Source organism: Ranitomeya variabilis, chromosome 4, assembly GCF_051348905.1.
Source record: "Ranitomeya variabilis isolate aRanVar5 chromosome 4, aRanVar5.hap1, whole genome shotgun sequence".
Lineage (NCBI taxonomy): Eukaryota > Metazoa > Chordata > Amphibia > Anura > Dendrobatidae > Ranitomeya > Ranitomeya variabilis.
Genome location: NC_135235.1, coordinates 92,853,369 through 92,874,954, shown reverse-complemented (window position 1 = coordinate 92,874,954; position 21,586 = coordinate 92,853,369). Strand labels below are relative to the sequence as shown.

General features: G+C 40.1%; 1 protein-coding gene across 7 annotated transcripts in view; it reads right to left on the bottom strand.

The window, feature by feature from the left end:
- LOC143769885 (lysosomal acid lipase/cholesteryl ester hydrolase-like) overlaps positions 1–21,341 on the bottom strand; it is a 37,716-nt gene extending 16,375 nt beyond the window's left edge. The window contains exons 1-7 of one of the 7 annotated variants that reach the window (XM_077258908.1): positions 21,291–21,311; positions 18,690–18,842; positions 12,807–12,933; positions 12,398–12,512; positions 5,214–5,412; positions 4,115–4,224; positions 2,373–2,509 (exon numbers count right to left, since the gene is read on the bottom strand). In XM_077258908.1, the coding sequence (XP_077115023.1) occupies positions 2,373–2,509; positions 4,115–4,224; positions 5,214–5,412; positions 12,398–12,512; positions 12,807–12,933; positions 18,690–18,790 (789 nt within the window). In that variant the 5' untranslated portion in view covers positions 18,791–18,842; positions 21,291–21,311. Of the gene's footprint in view, positions 1–2,372; positions 2,510–4,114; positions 4,225–5,213; positions 5,413–12,397; positions 12,513–12,806; positions 12,934–13,427; positions 13,481–17,987; positions 18,088–18,689; positions 18,843–21,290 lie in introns of those variants that run through there. The other 6 variants (XM_077258909.1, XM_077258910.1, XM_077258911.1 and 3 more) reach the window with 6 other exon arrangements.
- Between the last annotated feature and the right edge of the window lie 245 nt (positions 21,342–21,586).

Below are 21,586 nucleotides of genomic sequence, written 5' to 3'. Positions count from 1 at the left end.
AGTGATGTCTGTGTCCTCCGATGTCCTAACAGTAGTGTATGTTGGAGGATTTCTTTGGAGTCTTTCATGATGAAATGCACATCTATCCTGTAAGTGCAGCATAAAGAAAAGGCCGAAATTCATAATTTGTCTATTTTTCATTTGTTCCAAATTTTTCTTTTAGTTTGCTCCTTTAAGTCTTATTTTTAACATATCTGCACCTATGCGAGTCTGATTTTTGTTTTCCAGATGTTTGCAGCAAATTTATCAATTGCGACTTCTTAAATGTTGCAAAACGTTTGTGCAAATTTATTTAAATCCGTCCCCCAGAATTGTGCAAATTTTGCAACATTTTAGCCGAACATGTGACTGTGTGCTCTAAAAAGATGCAAAAAAGGGTAAAAGAACAAAAATATAGGCCCTAATTTATCTTTTGCAATTTTTTGTCACTTTTCTTGTTTGTTGTGTGGCATTCGTTGCTGGTGTGTTTTTTTTTTGCCAAATTCTTCAAAATAGCTCAGGCGGTTGTCAAATTTTGAAGTAAAATATGGTATCCATTTCGTCTTTATTTATTTTACTCAGTCAGTTATATAGCGCTATTAATTCCACAACACATTGGGGCTCACAATCCAGATTCCCTATCAGTATGTATTTAGAGTGTGGGAGGAAACCGGAGAACTCGGAGGAAGCCCACGCAAACACAGGGAGAACATACAAACTCCTTGCAGATGTTGTCCTTGGTGGGATTTTAACCCAGGACCCCAGAGCTGCAAAGCTGCAGTGCTACCCGCTGAGCCAACATGCTGCCTTATCTTCAACCTTTTTTGCCTCTTTTTAGTGCAAAAAGTTATAACATATCTACTGTACAAAAAAAAAAAATCACACTGGGTTACTGGAGTACAATTGGAAAAGGTAAAAATTCTTTGAAGAATTTGTCAAAAATCATAAAATCACTACTTGAGAGTTAACCAGGCCAAAAACTGACATAAGTTCAATAACTAATCAGGCACAGAGAGCATTTAATGATTTTGTGCAAAAATGTATGAACCATGTGTGCCATGTTGAAGAATTTGGTGAAAAATAGGTCAACAAATACCACAAAAAAAAAAATAAAGGAAAAATGACTAAAGACACTACACATGATGAACAGGGCCAAAAGCCTTGTCAAACATGGAATATATGTTTTTTAATAACAATAGTTATTTTTTGTAATCTAATGCTGGCTAGAAATACTGCAAAATAAGAACTTGGTCTTGGACTTTCACACTTGTCACAAATTGCAGCTTTTTATAATGGTGCATGGAGTTTGTAAAATATCTTGTGTACACTGTCCAGTAAAGGGTACATTTCATAATTGAGATTACAACATCCCCTGTGCCCAAGGGTTTGCCAGAATGTTCTTCACTTGGAACATACAGTAACATAAAAAAGGTAAAAATCCTGATGATGTGCTAACTCAATGAGCTGAATGTTGATGCAATGTGTACACACATCCTAAAGAGGTCGTCTTCCCAAACTTATGTATATAAAGTCGGAATAGTTAAGCAGATAGAAATTTGATGGATTAACTACATTGAGGTTGACACTGGGGGGACCCTTAACATTGGAGTCCCTCCCGAGGGACGCCGGGTCAAACTGTTGAGCTTTTCTTTTCTCTCCACGGTCAGATAAGTCAAACTGGCGAGAAACAGCGTTTCCAGGAAGCGACTCTTGAAATTAGTTGATTTTATCATTTAAAAAATCAGTTTTACTGTCAAAATGGTATTAAAGCATACAATGGGGTCAGATCGCTCTTAAGTAACAGTCCATTAGCAACGAAAGATTCCACTGACGAGCATTCCGAGGAACACTCATTTCATGATAATCTTGCAATCCAATACCGATCACCGGGATGAAGGAGCTTTTGAGCTGCCCAAAGGATCATTCTTCTCGGCAGCACATCCTCCTCTGTGAGCAATTGCATCCTATGTGAACTGAATGGCCTAACACAGATCATTGCTGTGTACATCGATGAGCGCGATCTGTCAGGCTATTGACTGCCGGTCAGAAAATGTTTACCGATCAGCGCCTGTTTAATACCACAAGTCTGGTGCTGTAGTCAGACCTTAAAAGGTGAATATGTGATGATTTCAGATATTCAACCAACCTACCCATATTTCCAAGCTGTCCGCATACTTCTCAGTGAGTTGTGACGTTCTCCATAAATGCAACCTGTACCTACCCAACCGTTGTAGCTGCTTCACTTTGGAAAGACAACATGGCCGTGCCTTCTGTCCTGACCCTAGACTCCTCCTATTCTTTCCAGTTCAGCTTAAAATATGTTCTTTTCAGGTATACACATTTTTTGGACTAGGGTAATAGTAAACGATAACCTTTAATGTTGAGTACTGTACCTTAATTAAACAGGCTGGTATCCCTCTGGCAGCTGCAATTGGACCAATAGGATGTTGAACAGTAGCCACGGGAGCAAGAGCAAAAAAAATCTTAATTTTTAGTGCTAGTTGAGGAATGGTAGAAAATGCAATAAATCCTGTAATGGCAGAAACAAAGGATCTGCACTGAGAAAAAATATATATTACCCAATTTGTTACAACATTTTGTTCAGACGTCCAGTATTCAATTATTGTATTTCCCATTAAGGCCAATTTACAATTTTGCGCTTTTATTTTTTTTCTCCTTTTACCAGAGCCAACGACTTCTTTTGGTGACAGAAAGTGGCAATTCTGCCATTAACCCCTACATGACATGCGCCGTACTAGTACTGCGCATGTCGTGTCTCCCCTTTGATGTGGGCTCCGGCAGTGAGCCCACATCAAAGTCGCGACATGTCAGCTGTTTTCTACAACTGACGTGCGCGCAATAGCGGCCAGTGGAATCACTATCCACCCGCCGCTATTAACTAGTTAAATGCCGCTGTCAAACGCTGACAGTGGCATTTATCTACTGCTTCCGGCCATGGGGCCAGAAATGCGCGCATCGCCGACCCCCGTCATGTGATGCGCCTCCTTGAGACCTCTATGGTTGTTGATGCCGGCTTTCTGTGAGCTCCACCCTGTGGTCGGCGCTCATAGAAAGTCTATAATTCAGCTGCATGGAGGCTATTGAAGCATGGCAAAAGTGAAAAAAAATGTTTTAAAAAAATATAAAAAAAAAATAAAAGTTGAAATCACCCCCCTTTCTTCCCATTCAAAATAAAATAAAAAAAATATCAAACATACACATATTTGGTATCGCCGCGTTCAGAATCGCCCGATCTATCAATTAAAAAAAAGATTAAACTGATCGCTAAACGGCGTAGCAAGAAAAAAAATTAAAAATGCCAGAATTACGTTTTTTTGGTCGCCGTGACATTGCATTAAAATGCAATAACGGGCGATCAAAAGAACATATCTGCACAAAAATTGTGTCATTAAAAATGTCAGCCCGGCATGCAAAAAATAAGCCCTCACCTGACCCGAGATCACGAAAAATGGAAACGCTACGGGTATCGGAATATGACGCAATTTTTTTTTTTTTAGCAAAGTTTGGAATCTTTTTTCACCACTTAGATAAAAAATAACCTAGACATGTTTGGCGTCTATGAACTCGTAATGACCTGGAGAATAATAATGGCAGGTCAGTTTAGCATTTAGTGAACCTAGCAAAAAAAGGCAAACAAGTGTGGGACTGCACTTTTTTGCAATTTCACCACACTTGGAATTCTTTTCCCGTTTTCTAGTACAAGACATGGTAAAACCAATGATGTCTTTCAAAAGTACAACTTGTCCCGCAAAAAATAAGCCCTCACATGGCCATATTGACGGAAAAATAAAAGGGGGAGCGAAAAAGGGCTGCGTCTTGAAGGGGTTAAATAATTTTAAATTTTGATAGGACTGAATTTTTTTTGTAATGTTCTCATTTTTAAGGGTGCTTGACAGGGTAATTTGAATATACTGTATTTTTTTCATATATATGTAATATTTTTGGAAACTTTCTTATTCTACTTTTCTTTTAGTCCCCACAATATTTTGGTATCGTTAAAAAAAGAAAGGGCCCTATGAAATTAAGATTTCCCTACAACAGGCCTGTAATGAGAAATTTATAGTGTAATCCAAGCTCAAAAGCTTTTCAAAATATAAGTGTGACATTTTCTTACCCATAGTAGTGCCTTGTGAATGACCAACGTAATAGAGTTGCTTCTGGCCAGTTTTTTTCAAAATAAAATCTACAACTGCAGGAAGATCTTTCTTCGCCATTTCATCATAACTAGAAAGTATAAATATTATTGAGTTATATGTTATCCTGAAGACCATGCAACAGAGGTTTTTTTTTTTATTGCCGACGGTCAGATGCTGGGATGACCATCAATGAGCAGAATAAAGAGGAATTAAATGAGGTGGAGAAGCCATACCAGGCATGACCAGATAGATACTCCTGCTTGGATAAATATTGAAGGGGATGCAGCACTCACTGAGGCTCTGCAGTCATTTTTTCTGCTGATTTTTAGTGGATCTTAGGGTAAGACCCCACTAATCACATACTGATTTACTATTTGTGGAAAGACCTCTTTAAAGGCTATATCCGGGACTTTGTGAAAATACAAAAAGTGCCCAAGCACTAACAGGCAGGCACTTGGTACTTACTTCTTGTTGTGCCCGGCGACATTCATCACAGGCACGGAGCGGTCACAGATCGCTCCCGCTGTCGACTCAGCTGCCCCTGCTGACATCACATCGACAGAGAGGCGGCTTCTTTTTTGCTCACCTCTGTTGACGAGGGGGCACTTCGACATCATTCAGCCAGATTCCCGCTGCCTAACTGGGGGAGCCAACTGTCAATCAGAATGATGTCAAAAGCTATGCCCCGTCAACAGAGCAGGGCGGAAAAGAAGCAGCCACTCTGTCGACGTGATGTCAGCAGAGGCAGCCGAATCCCCAGCCGGAGCGGTCTGTGACTGCTGTGTGCCAGGAGTGAACGGTCCCGGGCACAACAGGTAGGGAGAAACTACAAAAAATGTACCTAAGCACGAAGTCTCGGATATCTCCTTTAAGGGTATATTCATGGAGATTTCAGAATGGATTTTAAGCTTTTAGGTTTTCTGTACATGGTGCAGAGATTATGCCTAATACATATTTACAGTGTATGATGTTTGGATGTTATACATTTGTGATTGTGAAACACCTCATTTAAGTTTCATAGACACCATTATGCATCGGTTTTACCATAGATTGTTCAATCTATTAAAATACACAAACCTAAAAGCCCAGAATTTGCTGTCTGAAGGGGACAAAGACTTATGCTTCCAAGACCATGTATTGCCACGACTGTTTCCCATCCATACGTCATAACCGGCGTCTGCCAGGAGAAAGCCCAGACTATTGTTTTCAAAGTTTGTGATCCAGTTGGTGGAATCTGCAAGTAGGCCATGCTGTAGTAATACCACTGATTTAGGTTCTAATGTATGAAAAAAAGCATACTGTGTTAAACCAAAATTATCATTGACACATAGGCATTGTTATTTACTTTTCTCGAGATCATTCAATATTCACTGGAAACAAACAACAAGTATATACGTATCTATAAATATAAGAGGCATCGTGATTACTCGCTAATCCCGCCCCCTGCACAGTAGCTCCGCCCCCACCACATCATCACACATAATCCCACCCCCACCTCATCACCACACACAATCCCGCCCCCCACAAATCCCGCCCCCCACCACATCACCACACATAATCCCGCCCCCCACAAATCCCGCCCCCCCACCACATCACCATACATAATCCCGCCCCCCACCACATCACCACATCTAGTAACTATATATGCATGGAATGAAAAAGTGCAGTCGTCTAAAGATGTCTCTGCTTGCTCATAGTTAGGGATGAGCGAACCTGTAGAAGTTTGGGTTCTGGTACCCAACCCAAACCCCACTGAAAACAATGGGGACTGAGAATAAATAAATCTCTCTCGTTTAGCACGGGACAGTAACTGTCTATACGATCGCACAGCTTGGAAGTTCAGTTCACTCATCTCTACTCATAATAGTGGTTGTATGTAAGCAAAATCTCAATGTATTTCCTTCCTAACATTCAGTAACATCTCAGCGCATGGAGAACTGACTTCTAAGTCACAAAAGTCACCAATGAGCTAAAAGAAAAAAGTCTTTGCTAAAGTAATTGACATGTTATCAATAATCTAACTGTCAGACTTCTGCTTCTTGGACAATGATGCTACAGGGTTCACTATCCATCTAGAACATGCGTGATTGAGTCACCAAATATATAATGATATCACAAAATAGTTTACTATTTGTGAATATGAAAAGCAAAAGTGCTTGGTCAGTGGTTGTCTTTCGGGAAAGTTTTGAGGTAAAAGCTGCACGGTGGCTCAGTGGTTAGTACTTTGAGTTTGCAGAACTGGGGTCCTGGGTGTATATCCCATCAAGGACAACATCTGCAAGAAGTGTGTTTGCATGGGTCTCCTCCAGGTTGTCTGGTTTCCACCCACAGTCCAAAGACCTACTGATAAAGAAAAGCCATTGTGAGACCCAAGTGGAACAATGATGATAACGATGATGTCTGTAAAGGTACCTTCACACGAAGCGACGCTGCAGCGATAGCGACAACGATGCCGATCGCTGCAGCGTCGCTGTTTGATCGCTGGGGAGCTGTCACACAGACCGCTCTCCAGCGACCAACAATGCCGAGGTCCCCGGGTAACCAGGGTAAACATCGGGTTGCTAAGCGCAGGGCCGCGCTTAGTAACCCGATGTTTACCCTGGTTACCAGCGTAAAAGTAAAAAAAACAAACAGTACATGCTCACCTGCGCGTCCCCCAGCGTCTGCTTCCTGACACTGACTGAGCTCCGGCCCTAACAGCACAGCGGTGACGTCACTGCTGTGCTTTCACTTTCACTTTAGGGCCGGCGCTCAGTAAGTGTCAGGAAGCAGACGCTGGGGGACGCACAGGTGAGCATGTACTGTTTGTTTTTTTTACTTTTACGCTGGTAACCAGGGTAAACATCGGGTTACTAAGCGCGGCCCTGACCTTGGTAACCCGATGTTTACCCTGGTTACCAGTGTAAAACATCGCTTGTATCGTTGCTTTTGCTTTCAAACACAACGATACACGGCGATCGGACGACCAAATAAAGTTCTGGACTTTATTCAGCGACCAGCGACATCACAGCAGGATCCTGATCGCTGCTGCGTGTCAAACGAAACGATATCGCTAGCGAGGACGCTGCAACGTCACGGATCGCTAGCGATATCGTTACAAAGTCGTTTCGTGTGAAGGTACCTTTAGCGCTATGGAAGAGCCTAGAGGTACTCTGGTGCGCCTATCAGATAGATCAGCTATCTGGTTGGCTTTTATTTTTTATATATCACCTTAGGTGAACACAGCTGGTTACATTTTTGAGCACCGGTCCAGCTTTCATGCTGCATGCGGCGTGGTCCTGCATTACCTCAGAGGGAAACAAAATGGAATGGCTGAACAGATATGAACAGGGCAACACTTTTTCTCAGACACTTTCTTACTTCTACTCTCTGCTTACATCAGTCTTGCACATATGTTTCTAATCATTAACCCCTTGGGATTTTCCGTTTTTCCGTGTTCGTTTTTCGCTTCCCTCCTTCCCAGAGCCATAACTTTTTTATTTTTCCGTCAATTTGGCCATGTGAGGGCTTATTTTTTGCAGGACGAGTTGTACTTTTGAAAGACATCATTGGTTTTACCATGTTGTGTACTAGAAAACGGAAAAAAAATTCCAAGTTCGGTGAAATTGCAAAAAAAGTGCAGTCCCACACTTGTTTTTTGTTTGGCTTTTTTGCTAGGTTCACTAAATGCTAAAACTGACCTGCCATTATGATTCTCCAGGTCACTACGAGATCATAGACACCTAACATGTCTAGGTTATTTTTTATCTAAGTGGTGAAAAAAAATTCCAAACTTTGCTAAAAAAAAAATAAAAAATTGCATTTTAATGCAATGTCGCGGTGACCAAAAAAATACGTAATTCTGGCGTTTCAAATTTTTTTCTCGCTACGCCGTTTAACGATCAGGTTAATGCTTTTTTTATTGATAGATCGGGCGATTCTGAACACAGCGATACCAAATATGTGTAGGTTTGATTTTCTTTTTATTGATTTAGTTTGATTGGGGCGAAAGGGGGGTGATTTAAACTTTTATTTTTTTTTTATTTTTTTCACATTTTTTTCACTTTTTTTTTTTTTTTTACACTTTTGCCATGCTTCAATAGCCTCCATGGGAGGCTAGAAGCTGGCACAACGCGATTGGTTCTGCTACATAGCAGCGATCAGATCGCTGCTATGCAGCAGAATTGCAGGTGTGCTGTGAACACCGACCACAGGGTGGGGCTCACAGCTACCGGCGATCAGTAACCATAGAGGTCTCAAGGACCTCTATGGTTACAATGCAGAAGCATTGCTGACCCCCAATCATGTGATGGGGGTCGGCGATGCGCTCATATCCGGCCGCCCGGCCAGAAGCTCCGGTTAAATGCCGCTGTCTGCGTTTGACAGCGGCATTTAACTAGTTAATAGAGGCGGGTGAATCGCGATTTCACCCGCCGCTATTGCTGGCACATGTCAGCTGTTCAAAACAGCTGACATGTCCTGGCTTTGATGCGGGCTCACCGCCGGAGCCTGCATCAAAGCAGGAGAGCTGACCTCGGACGTACTATTGCGTCCAAGGTCAGAAAGGGGTTAAAACATTACTCTACTGACACTAAAGAGTCCACAGGACTACCGCATCTAAAGAGCTAATGTTGTTACATATGGGAGGTCCTTGCCTGAAAAATAGGACCACTACAATAGACAAGAAGTCTACACAAGAAGTCTACTGTAGAAGACATGTAGAAGGGCATGACTATAATTTATTTATAACAAACTACAGAAAGTCGTCCGTAGATAATACCAGTAACTGTAATAAGTGACATTTTTTAAGAAGTCCCATGCACTGTAATGTATTTCATACTGACAATATTCCTCTAAATGCTAAGCATTCACAGAAGTGTCATTGATATCCTCAAGAGCTCTCAAAAGAGTAACTCATAGCTGAATAATGAGAACATTCTCAGGGAAGAATATGAGGTCTGTTTTCTCAAGTGGTGGAGTTATTAGAGATGTTGAGGTGTGACAGCATGAATCTGTATTCCTGTGCGATGCAGGACATAAACCATAATAAAGGTATCTTTTACCTCATTTCATGTCCTTTAAAATAAATTTATGCTATACAAGAGGTTATATTTGGGTGATACTGAAGTGACCTTGTAGAGTATGTGCACACAGGCTTTTTCAGGCCAACAAACCAACAGTATTTCAAGACTATTTCTTTAAAAAGTGAAAAAAAATTAGGACTAAAGCAATATTTTAGAGTAAACATTTAAAAAAAAAAAATCATAACACATTGTATAAATTCCTCTGTAGCACCTGAAGGGTTAAAAAGATTCCTGACAATTGTATCACTTTTGGGGAGTTTCCAATGTATAGGAACCCTCGAAGTCCATTTAAATCGGAATAGGTCCCTAAAAAAAACAGGTTTTGTAAGTTTCTTGAAAAAAGTTAAAAAATACTGTTACATTTTTAACCCTTCTAACATCCTAACAAAATAAAATGACATTTTAAAAATGATGTGTATAACACGTATCCTTTAATCAAACAATAAAGCCTCAAAAGTTATGAAGAAAAAACAATTCCCATATATGAACATGGAAAAACAAAGGCAAACAAAAGGAAAAAAATATAATATTTTATTAAATCAAACAATAATATTTCTTAAATATGACCACAGCAACTCTATTAAACAAGATAAATCTCCATTAAAAACAAAGGAGGCGGCTACAAGGCGATAGTAAGTAAACACCAGATTTTCCAGATAAGGTTTCTTGCTAATTTAAGTTGATAACAACAACTAGTGCCAAATGCAAAGAAAGGGTGCCAAAAAGAAGACTACCATTAATGAAAAACTATGGGGCAATAACTATATAAGGAGCCACCTATACAGAGACTACAGGTAAGGTGCAAAAAGTGCTAAAGACGTATAGCCATATGAGGCATTAATAGTCACCAAACATTAAGCTCTCTGTAGGTACTCCTAAAATACAGCTCCATAGTGCACTACTGTGCAAAGATTTATCTAGAAAAATAAGGACATATCTGACACTAAAAGCATGAGATGAAGCATGGAAACCAAATAACACTTACATGAGTCAAAACTGTGTATATCGCCCGTGCCGCCACCCCGACAGCGCTGTTTCGCCTACCAGGCTTCTTACAAATGTAAGAATGTTATTGCCCCATAGTTTTTCATTAATGGTAGTCTTCTTTTTGGCACCCTTTCTTTGCATTTTGCACTAGTTGTTGTTATCAACTTAAATTAGCAAGAAACCTTTTCTGGAAAATCTGGTGTTTACTTACTATCGCCTTGTAGCCGCCTCCTTTGTTTTTAATGGAGATTTATCTTGTTTAATAGAGTTGCTGTGGTCATATTTAAGAATGATTATTGTTTGATTTAATAAAATATTATATTTTATTCTCTTTGTTTGCCTTTGTTTTTCCATGTTCATATATGGGAATTGTTTTTTCTTCATTTTAAAAATGATGCAGATGTAAAGTAGACATATGGGAAATGTTATTTATTAAATATTTTGCACAGCATGACTAACTGATTTAAGCATATAAGGATTGAAAGTTTGAAAATTGCTGATTTTTCACAAATAAAAGCACAATGTAGTGACCTAAAATCTACCACTAACATAAAATATGTTGTGTCACGAAAAAAACAATTTAAGAATTACTGGAATATGTTGAAGCATTCCAGAGTTACCACATGAAATGACTCTCCTCACATTTTAAAAAATTTGGCTCGGTCACGAAGGTTAAAATTGGCTCTGTCTCTGAGGGGTTAAACCCCTCCTCAAAAACAGCTTTAAAAATGCCTGGAAAACTCTTCATATCCATTTCTATGGAAAATCTCCTTTGCTGTTCAAATACAGTGGCAAGTAAAAGTTTGGGCACCACTGGTCAAAATTACTGCTATTGTGAACAGTTAAGCAAGTTGAAGATCAAATTCTCTCTAACAGGCCTAAAGCTAAAGATGACACATTTCCTTTCTATTTTAGGCAAACAACATATAGATAGTAATTTTTTATCTTTTGAAAATTACAAAAACGAAAATGGGCACCCTTGGAGATTTCTGTGCTCAGATAACTTTGACCAAGGTTTCAGACCTTAATTAGCCTGGTAGGGTTATGGCTTGTTAGCTATCATCGTTAGGAAAGGCCAGACGATGCAAATTTCCCAGCTTTATAAAAACCCAGCCTCCTCTAACCTTGTGCCAAAAAACTGCGGTGTTGTAAAACCGAAGAAAACTTTATTCAATACAGCAGGTTAATCACCATAGATGGTGGTACAGGAAGCTTGACAGTTACATGTCCGTGGGATCTGTTTCTTAGCCTTGAAGACTGAGCTATAATATCTTCTACTCTATATGGGTTTGTTACACCCACCCTAGTGGGCCTCTAAATCCCAGTACCTTCTATTCTTTATTACATGTAGGTTGTGACCATTCCCATTATCTGCTTCATTGCCTTCCGGGGCATCAACACAGGGGCTTCTCTGAATCCTGCACAGCTGGGGATCATTCCTCCTCTGTGAGGGGCAAGCAGGCATAGCTGTACTACATTTTCTTCAGATACTTCGGCCATGATGATGGCCTACTGGAACAAGGGAGCAAGCTTCTCTACTCGCATCTGGCTGTGGATGTCACTGCAAGGACTCTCTCTAACAATTATGGTTGCAGCATTCTATAAAGTAGACTCCACCCAACTAACTATTTCCAGGTAAGTGGGGAGGTTAACCCTATGGTGTATGACCAATACTAAACAATAAAACAGTGCAATAATTTGAGTATTTAAGACTTATTTCATGAACAAATAACAGACAAAACATGAAATCCACAACTTTGGGTCACTATACATGCACACTGGCGCCGTACCAAAAGTGCACGGGACTAACAGACAGCAAAGCAATGTACTCCGCTATGGCTTTCAGTCCCACAAACACCAAATGGAGCAGCAGGGGATCTGGGACCATCTCCACTCATTGATACAATATTACGCACATCTAAAGGAGCTTTAAAATGCAATGAAAAGAATGTGGTGTCCCCTGTTTTCTCCAGCCCCTCTTTCACCCTACACGCTTAAATATAATGAATATAATTTACAAAAACTATTACAAAAATGAATATTGGGTGGAGCTTTTTGGCGATAAAGGGGTGGGTTTCAAAGTCCAAACTATAGTAGTAACTTAATCCACATTAAATTCTATTGTATTTGTGTATTACAGATCATTAATATAGAAATTAATGTAAAAAATAAAAATAAATTAATATATGAAAGTTACCAAGCAAGACCTACCAGCTGAATGATGCCTCCTGCCGTGTGGTATTCGGTGGACACTTAGGATGTACCCATCATCAGTGACCACCTCATATTCCTCACTGGGGTATCCTCGGTAGCTGATTAGTTCAGTCTATAACATGTAAGGTAACATTAAATATTGCAACATTTTATTATCATTATTTAATAGTTTACTTGTTGGGCTACATTCTCACAATGAGTTTTTGATGAGTTTTTGATGCTGCAAATTTTTTAAGAAATGCAAGTAACCTATCTTATACAATGGGTGCAGAAATACAAATACAAATCAATGTATGATGTCACTTCTACACAGTGAATTTTCAGAGAAAATAGGAGCAAATGTCCAGTGAAAGTGAATCTTTGTGGAAAAAAAAAAGCTTCAGAATTTTTACAAAAAGTAACTTACCACAGTCATATAAGCTTCAGGGTCAGGAGCATAAGTAACACATTGATCTTCATTATGGTGGACCAGCATTTGGCTGGAACATTGACAGATCAAAATGGTCACTGCGAACCAAAGCCACATTCTTGGACTTTTTGGAGGGGGGAAGAAAAAAAGATACAATGTACCATATAAATTCTTACATGACCGCATGCTGAAAGAAACATGCAAATTTCAGTTCTTTTGAGAGAACATACCCATTTATATTTTTAATAAAAATACTTTGTACTGAATCTTTCCTTAAAAAAATAATATAATAATCTGTCCAGAGACTCCGGCTTTATAACATGAGCCACATATATCACTGCATTACAAAAAAAGTATCATATATTATATTAATTATAAAAATATAATTTATTCATAAATTGAAGCAAAGATTTTAGGCTACGTATGACTGAATAGTAAACTGGGAAATAGTCTATATTTAAATGACAAAAAAATGCCTAAGCCAAGCACATTAGACGTGAGAAAACAGTAAGCAGCAGAGTATATGCTAGAGATCTAGTAATAGCAAAACGTACAACACAAAATATAATAAATAAAACAAGATTGGATGGAAAATCAGATGATGATAAGTTACCATACCGGCGTTCAGGGATCTTACACACCCAGGTCCGAGCCGCACAGTGCTACCAGGAACTATGCATCATATCAGCAAACACAAGACGTCATAATACATTTTGAAATCTATGCAGCCTTCTTTTTACAAGTAGTGGAGCAGAGGCGTGCCAGGAGAGCGTGAAGGATAATGCAGCCAGTGCCCACTACTTGTAGTGCATGCGTGTAGAATCGGATTTATCTTTGACTGATCATTATGAATTACCTTCCACATAATGAGCTCAACACATAGGTATCTTAAACCCTTCAATTCCATTCCATAAAGTCGCTCCTGATGGAAAGCAACAGTCCCTTGCACACTTCTGATGTGTAACTACCCCTGTGGGGGTTCACTCACTCGGGTAGCTGCTTGGAACACAAAGCGACAGTGTTTTTATATGTAAGAAAGGAATATGGAACGGGAGAAGTCAGCTCACCATTTGCAGTCTCCTTCCAAGAATAAGTTCCACGCACGGAGCCGCCTGGGTTTGGGCGTGCAAGTTCCCATGAATGAAGATAAAAAAAAGGTACTCCAGCATAGTAAAATATAAGGCTTCGCCTTTAATGGGAAAAAAATTCATAAAAACAGGCACAATGCGGACAACATATACAGTAGATTCCAGAGAGCTACCAACCGACGCGTTCTGACACTGGTCTTAATCCTGGTTCATGATTAAGACCAGAGTGTCGAAACGTGTCGCTTGGTAGCTCGCTGGAATCTACAGCTCTGGCAAAAATTAAGAGACCACTGCACGGTTATATAGAAATCAGCTTCTCTACATGTCTGACAGCCATTCCATTCCCGTGTCAGTTGAATTTCAACCAGACGACACCTCATTCTACTTAATGTGCTTCTGATTAGGTGATCACCTGAACCAAATTTTATTTAACGAAGGAAAGTATAAAAAACCCTGCTGTGGTGTTCACAATCCTCTTGCAATAGGACAAGCTGGATGGCAAAACAAGTGCTGGTAATATCCCAAAAGTAATAGGAATGAAAAATAACCTTTATCCATGCCAAAGGAGTTGAAAAGTCTTGAGTGAGCAAAAGAAGGGCTCAATTCTGGCTTTACTAGCAGAGGGACACAGTGAGCATCATGTTGCCTCCATCCTTAAAATTTCTAAGATGGCAGTCCATTACAACAAGGTCAAGCAGCAGATATTGGGGACAACAAAGCTACAGACCGGCAGAGGGCGAAAATGACTCTCCACTGACCAGGATGACCGTCGTCTTATTCGATTGTCACTCAGCAACCGCAGGATGACATCAAGTGACCTAGAAGAGGAATGGAAAATGGCAGCTGTGGTGAAGTGCACGGCAAGAACAGTTCATAACTGGCTCCTAGAGGCAAGGCTCAAGTCATGTAAAGCTAGAAAAAATCCTTTCATCAATGAAAAGCAAAGGAGAGCCAGGCTGAAGTTTGCCAAAGACCATAAGGGTTTGACCATCCATAGAGGACTAGAGTAAGGTAATCTTCTCTGATAACTCTAATTTTCAGTTTTGCCCAACACCTGGTCGTCCAATGGTTAGACGGAGACCTGGAGAGGCGTACAAGCCACAGTGTCTTGCACCCAGTGGGAAATTTGGCAGAGGATCGGTGATGATCTGGGGATGCTTCAGCAAGGCCGGAATTGGGCAGGTTAATCTTTGCAAAGGACCTCTGAATCAAGCCACATACAAGGTTATCCTGGAAAAACAGTTGATTCCTTCTGATCAGGCAACGTTCCCCAACTCTAAGGACTGGTTTTTCCCAGCAGGACAAGGCGCCATGCCACACAGCTATGTCAATCAATGTATGGATGAAGGACCACCACATCAAATCCCTGTCATGGGCAGCCCAATCTCCAGACCTAAACCCTATTGAAAACCTCTGGAATGTAATCAAGATGGATAGTCACAAGCCATCAAACAAAGAACTGCTTAAATTTTTGTACCAGGAGTGGCATAGGGTTACTCAAAAGCAGTGTGAAAGACAGGTGAAAAGCATGCCAAGACGCATGAAAGCTGTGATTAAAAATCATGGTTATTCCACAAAATATTGATTTCTGAAATCTTTCTGAGTTAAAACATTAGTATTGTTGTTTCTAAATTATTATGAATTTGTTTTCTTATCATTATTTGAGGTCTGCAAGCACTGCATTTTTTGTTATTTTGACCATTTCTCATTTTCTGAAAATAAATACAAAATTTAGTGCTTGGAACTTTGGAGACATGTTGTCAGAAGTTTATAGAACAAAAGAGCAATGGACATTTTACTCAAAAATATACCTATAAAGAGAAAAATCAGACAAACTGAACATTTTGCAGTGGTCTCTTAATTTTTGCCAGAGCTGTATATGTTGTCCGCATTGTGCCTGTTTTTATGATATTTTTCCATTAACCCCCGCTTTGAGGTGGGCTCCGGCGGTGAGCCCACCTTAAAGCCGCGACATGTCAGCTGTTTTGTACAGCTGACATGTGCGCGCAAAGAGCGCGAGCGGAATCGCGATCCACCCGCGCCCATTAACTAGTTAAATGCCGCTGTCAAACACAGACAGCGGCATTTAACTACCGCATCCGGCCGGGCGGCCGGAAATGACGTCATCGCCGACCCTCGTCACATGATCGGGGGTCGGCGATGTGTCAGGAAGGTAGCCATAGAGGTCCTTGAGACCTCTATGGTTACTGATCCTCGGTAGCTGTGAGCGCCACCCTGTGGTCGGCGCTCACAGCACACCTGCAATTCTGCTGTGTAGCAGCGATCTTATGATCGCTGCTACATAGCAGGGCCGATCAGATTGTGCCTGCTTCTAGCCTCCCATGGAGGCTATAGAAGCATGGCAAAAGTGAAAAAAAAAAGTAAAAAAAAAAATGTAAAAAAAATAAAAAAAAACATAAAAGTTTAAATCACCCCCCTTTCGCCCCAATCAAAATAAATCAATAAAAAAAAAAAAAATCAAACCTACACATATTTGGTATCGCCGCGTTCAGAATCGCCCGATCTATCAATAAAAAAAAGCGTTAACCTGATCGCTAAATGGCGTAATGAGAAAAAAAATCGAAACGCCAGAATTACGTTTTTTTTGTCGCCGCGATATTGCATTAAAATGCAATAACGGGCGATCAAAAGAACGTATCTGCACCAAAATGCTATCATTAAAAATGCCCGCTCGGCACGCAAAAAATAAGCCCTCACCTGACCCAAGATCACGAAAAATGGAGACGCTACGAGTATCGGAAAATGGCGCAATTTTGTATTTTTTTTTGCAAAGTTTGGAATTTTTTTTCACCACTTAGTTGAAAAATAACCTAGTCATGTTAGGTGTCTATGAACTCGTACTGACCTGGAGAATGATAATGGCAGGTCAGTTTTAGCATTTAGTGAACCTAGCAAAATAGCCAAGCAAAAAACAAGTGTGGGATTGCACTTTTTTTGCAATTTCACTGCACTTGGAATTTTTTTCCCGTTTTCTAGTACACGACATGGTAAAACCAATGATGTCGTTCAAAAGTACAACTCGTCCCGCAAAAAATAAGCCCTCACATGGCCAAATTGACGGAAAAATAAAAAAAGTTATGGCTCTGGGAAGGAGGGGAGCGAAAAACGAAAATGAAAAAACGGAAAAAGCTCCGGGGGTGAAGGGGTTAAAAGACGAAGTTTTATATTTTTCTATGCTGGAGTACCTTTTTTTTTTTTTTAGTGTTTTTACAGGACACAAGGAATAATGTTTATTTTTCACTAGTTGCACATCACCGAAAACAAAACCATAAAAATAAAATCCCTAGCCTTGTCTAGGCACTAAGTAAACAATATAGACGATGCTGACTATTCAGACATGGCAGAGCTAGCCAAAGCTTGGTACAAAAAGAGCCATAGTATGCAGTCTGCGATTCACCAGTATGGTACAGAGCTAGGACCTCTGACTATTTGTCTTTGAGAGGGTGGTAGGCAGGGAGAAACTGCCCCCCAGAGCAGTCAGGAAAGCCTCGAAGATGTCCTCCAGTAATTTTCTATAAGGCTTCCCGTACTGTTCATAAATAAGAACACCCAGCCATAAACAAGAACACGCACAGTCCCCAGAGGAAGCCCACGCGAAACGCGCGTTGGGGATGCATGGTCTGACCAATTGCACAGACATTTGGGTGAGACTATTTTTTGCACTAGATTTGCATTGTTTATGCCCTGGGAGTATATATATATATATATATATATATATATATATATATATATATATATATATATATATATATATATATATATATAGTTATAGCTATGTAGGCAATATGTTTCTAATTAACTAACTATACCCATTGTGCTGTGACAGTGTCGCAATATATACATTACGGTCTCTGAATTCCCGGTCCTTTTTTACATATATGCAATTGTGTCGGACTCTTTTTTTTGTTTGTGTCCTTCCCTGTACAATCCTTTTGTCCATATCTCTTTTAACATATTTGGGTATATGATATTTACAATTGTATTGGTAACGAATAACATATTTGATATATCTTATATGGGTAGTTTTGTACTCCTTCTCTGTATATAATTCCCGTACTGTTCGCCTCACCTGGATACCATCCCTATGGATGGAGGAAAGTCACATCTCCCTGGCCTGGACAGCATCTATCTTTAAACTGTAATCACCTGTGCTCTTTGGGACTTGTTGCCTGCAATCAAAACACCAATTGTAGGGGGTTCACTTTCTCGGGTAGCCACTTGTGACACAAAGCCAGTGTCTTTTTTAGATCACACGTTATAGTGTTTATTTCCACTGGATGTACAGTATCAAAAACAAAACCATAAACATAAAATCCATAACCTTGTCCAGACACTAACTAAGCAATATAGACAAAGGGTATTCGGACACAGCTGAGCTAGCCTTAGCTTGGTCACACAAAACAGCCATTGTCTATAGCAACCAATGATACTTGCAGCTTGGTGCACATGGCCTGTGCAGTCTCTCTCTAGCTCCATCACAACCGACTCTGCTCAGCTTCCTCCAATAAACTAATCAGTTAACACAAGGCCTGGTTCTAGTCCTAACTATCCAGGTGTGCCTAATCCGGACCTGTAGTGCTAGGATTTAACCCCTACAACGTATTTGGTAGCACATGGAAATGCTGTACAATTAATTTCCTTGCGATACATATAAAACAGTGGAATCCAAAGCGGATGTCAGCTGTGACAGCCGGGATCAGAGATAAGTCTGATTCAGGTCATTTCTTCTCTTCAATACCAAAGTCAATTTCATCCACATTGTTATACAGACACTGGTCCTATGGATATGTGCACATTAAGAATTTGCTGTAAACATTTCTGCATCAAAAACTCGTCCCTCGCCAGGAAAAACGCTATATAAAAACTGTTCATTTTTGCGTGCTTTTTTGAAGTGTTTCCTTCCCATCAGAATGGATGAAAAACTCTGCGAAAACACAAACATATGTTGCAGATGTAAAACTGCTTCAAATCTGCAAAGAGAATAAGCAGCATGTGCATGGGATTCAAGAAATCTCATTCACTTTGCTGGGACAGTAAAATGCTGCGGGTTTTCTTAGGCAAAAACACGTAGAAAACCACTACAAAAGTGTGATGTGTGAAAATGCCTTAATTAGGCAAATTGTAACACTATAGCAATGTTAAAGAAAGAAAACTAAAATTGGTTCCAAGTAACAAAAAAAACCTAACTAGTTCTTAAAAATTAAACACAAACTCTTAAAATATACACTCACTGGCCACTTTATTAGGTACACCTGTCCAACTTCTTGTTAACACTTAATTTCTAATCAGCCAATCACATGGCGGCAACTCAGTGCATTTAGGCATGTAGACATGGTCAAGACAATCTCCTGCAGTTCAAACCGAGCATCAGTATGGGGAAGAAAGGTGATTTGAGTGCCTTTGAACGTGGCATGGTTGTTGGTGCCAGAAGGGCTGGTCTGAGTATTTCAGAAACTGCTGATCTACTGGGATTTTCACGCACAACCATCTCTAGGGTTTACAGAGAATGGTCCGAAAAAGAAAAAAAATCCAGTGAGCGGCAGTTCTGTGGGCGGAAATGCCTTGTTGATGCCAGAGGTCAGAGGAGAATGGGCAGACTGGTTCGAGCTGATAGAAAGGCAACAGTGACTCAAATCGCCACCCGTTACAACCAAGGTAGGCCTAAGAGCATCTCTGAACGCACAGTGCGTCGAACTTTGAGGCAGATGGGCTACAGCAGCAGAAGACCACACCGGGTACCACTCCTTTCAGCTAAGAACAGGAAACTGAGGCTACAATTTGTACAAGCTCATCGAAATTGGACAGAAGAAGATTGGAAAAACGTTGCTTGGTCTGATGAGTCTCGATTTCTGCTGCGACATTCGGATGGTAGGGTCAGAATTTGGCGTAAACAACATGAAAGCATGGATCCATCCTGCCTTGTATGGAGCATCTTTGGGATGTGCAGCCGACAAATCTGCGGCAACTGTGTGATGCCATCATGTCAATATGGACCAAAATCTCTGAGGAATGCTTCCAGCACCTTGTTGAATCTATGCCACGAAGAATTGAGGCAGTTCTGAAGGCAAAAGGGGGTCCAACCCGTTACTAGCATGGTGTACCTAATAAAGTGGCCGGTGAGTGTATAAAAAAAGGAATTTTTGAGGCACTGGTTAGATTTTAAATTTAATGCCATTACAACTTTTCGTGCAAAAAAAGTCAGTGCCTGTATAAAAAAAAAAAGAAGAGAAACAGCTTATCGCTGTTGGAAAGAATAAAACAAAAAACATTAAAAAATTTGCAGCTTCATAACAGTACAAAATTGATTAAAAAATACGTAGGTAAACATAGCCAATGTATCACAAATGCTTCTTTTGTATAGAATAGAGAACAAAAAAAACCTAAAGACTATCTTCTGAATGATTGTGCAAATGCAGAAGAGAGCACATGGCACTGCTACTAAATGCCTCCGCCACCACCACTATGATTCAAGCTGCTGTGTCTAAAGAGCCTGAAGGTGGACACACGGGTGCACAATCTGAAAGTCCATAATATTGTATGTGGTTTCTAGCTGTTTTATCGTCACTTGTGTTTTTCTGTTCACTCTGGTGGGTGGTTTTTTGTTTCTCGTAGTGACGTCAGGTGGGTGTTCCTTTCTGAACGGAACAAGGTAAAAGCCCTCTCCCACTGTCATTTGGTGTTAGGACCCCGTTGAAGCGCAACAGCGCGAAACGGCCGTCGTCCTTCTATTCCACATCCTCCCTTTGTACCTGCACATGTATCAATAAAAGGACTTTTTTTTGCAACTTGGACCGGTGAGTGCACTTCTACTTTTTTCTTTACTTTGGAATATCTTCTGAATGATGGTTGCAGAAATCCACACGCATGCTGTAGAAACAACCTAGTATGTATCGAACAGATTTCAAGCCACAGAAATTTCTCCAACAAGTCTGCTGCAAATGAACATACTTTTAGCAGCCATTACCCCAGGCGCACTGAACGGCGGGCCATTCCACACGTTTTAAAGGATCTACAGACAGTGATATAAATTCAATGCAAAGTGCAACATATATAATAATATTCCATAAAGTAATACTCACAAAGACAACCAGTCCAAGGAGCGCATTTCGCTAACCATTAAGCAATCGCAGTTTTATACATTCATTGTAAATCAGGTATCAGAACAGCTCCAATCTAATTGATGAAGCTTCTCAAAACTTCCAGGGGGGAGAAACTCCGGCACGTCTTTTTGAGTCTCACACCCACACAGCAAGGACATTTTTGGATACAATGTTCATATTCAGCCCACCTTGTCTATATTTATTAGGAGCATTTGTCCATATACTGGAATTCTTCTATTTATTCTAAAGTGTATCAAGCTAAAACTACTTACTATTGTTACTGAAGCCTACAGTGCTGAAAAAGAAAAGTAAACTTTCAGAATGAAAGATTATAGTACAAAGGTTATCCTGCTCCTGTACCAGCTGACGTGAAAGTGAACCAATCACACTTCATAATTATACACCAATTATGCCATAAACAATTCAATAAAAAGACGAGGAAATACCATTACAATCATGAAGTCCATCCATGAGCCAAATACGTCACCATCCAAGGTACTGTAATATCATAAATCAATAAAATGCATGTTGGATGATTTCTCAACGGTCTCCTGGTCATTCCAAGAAG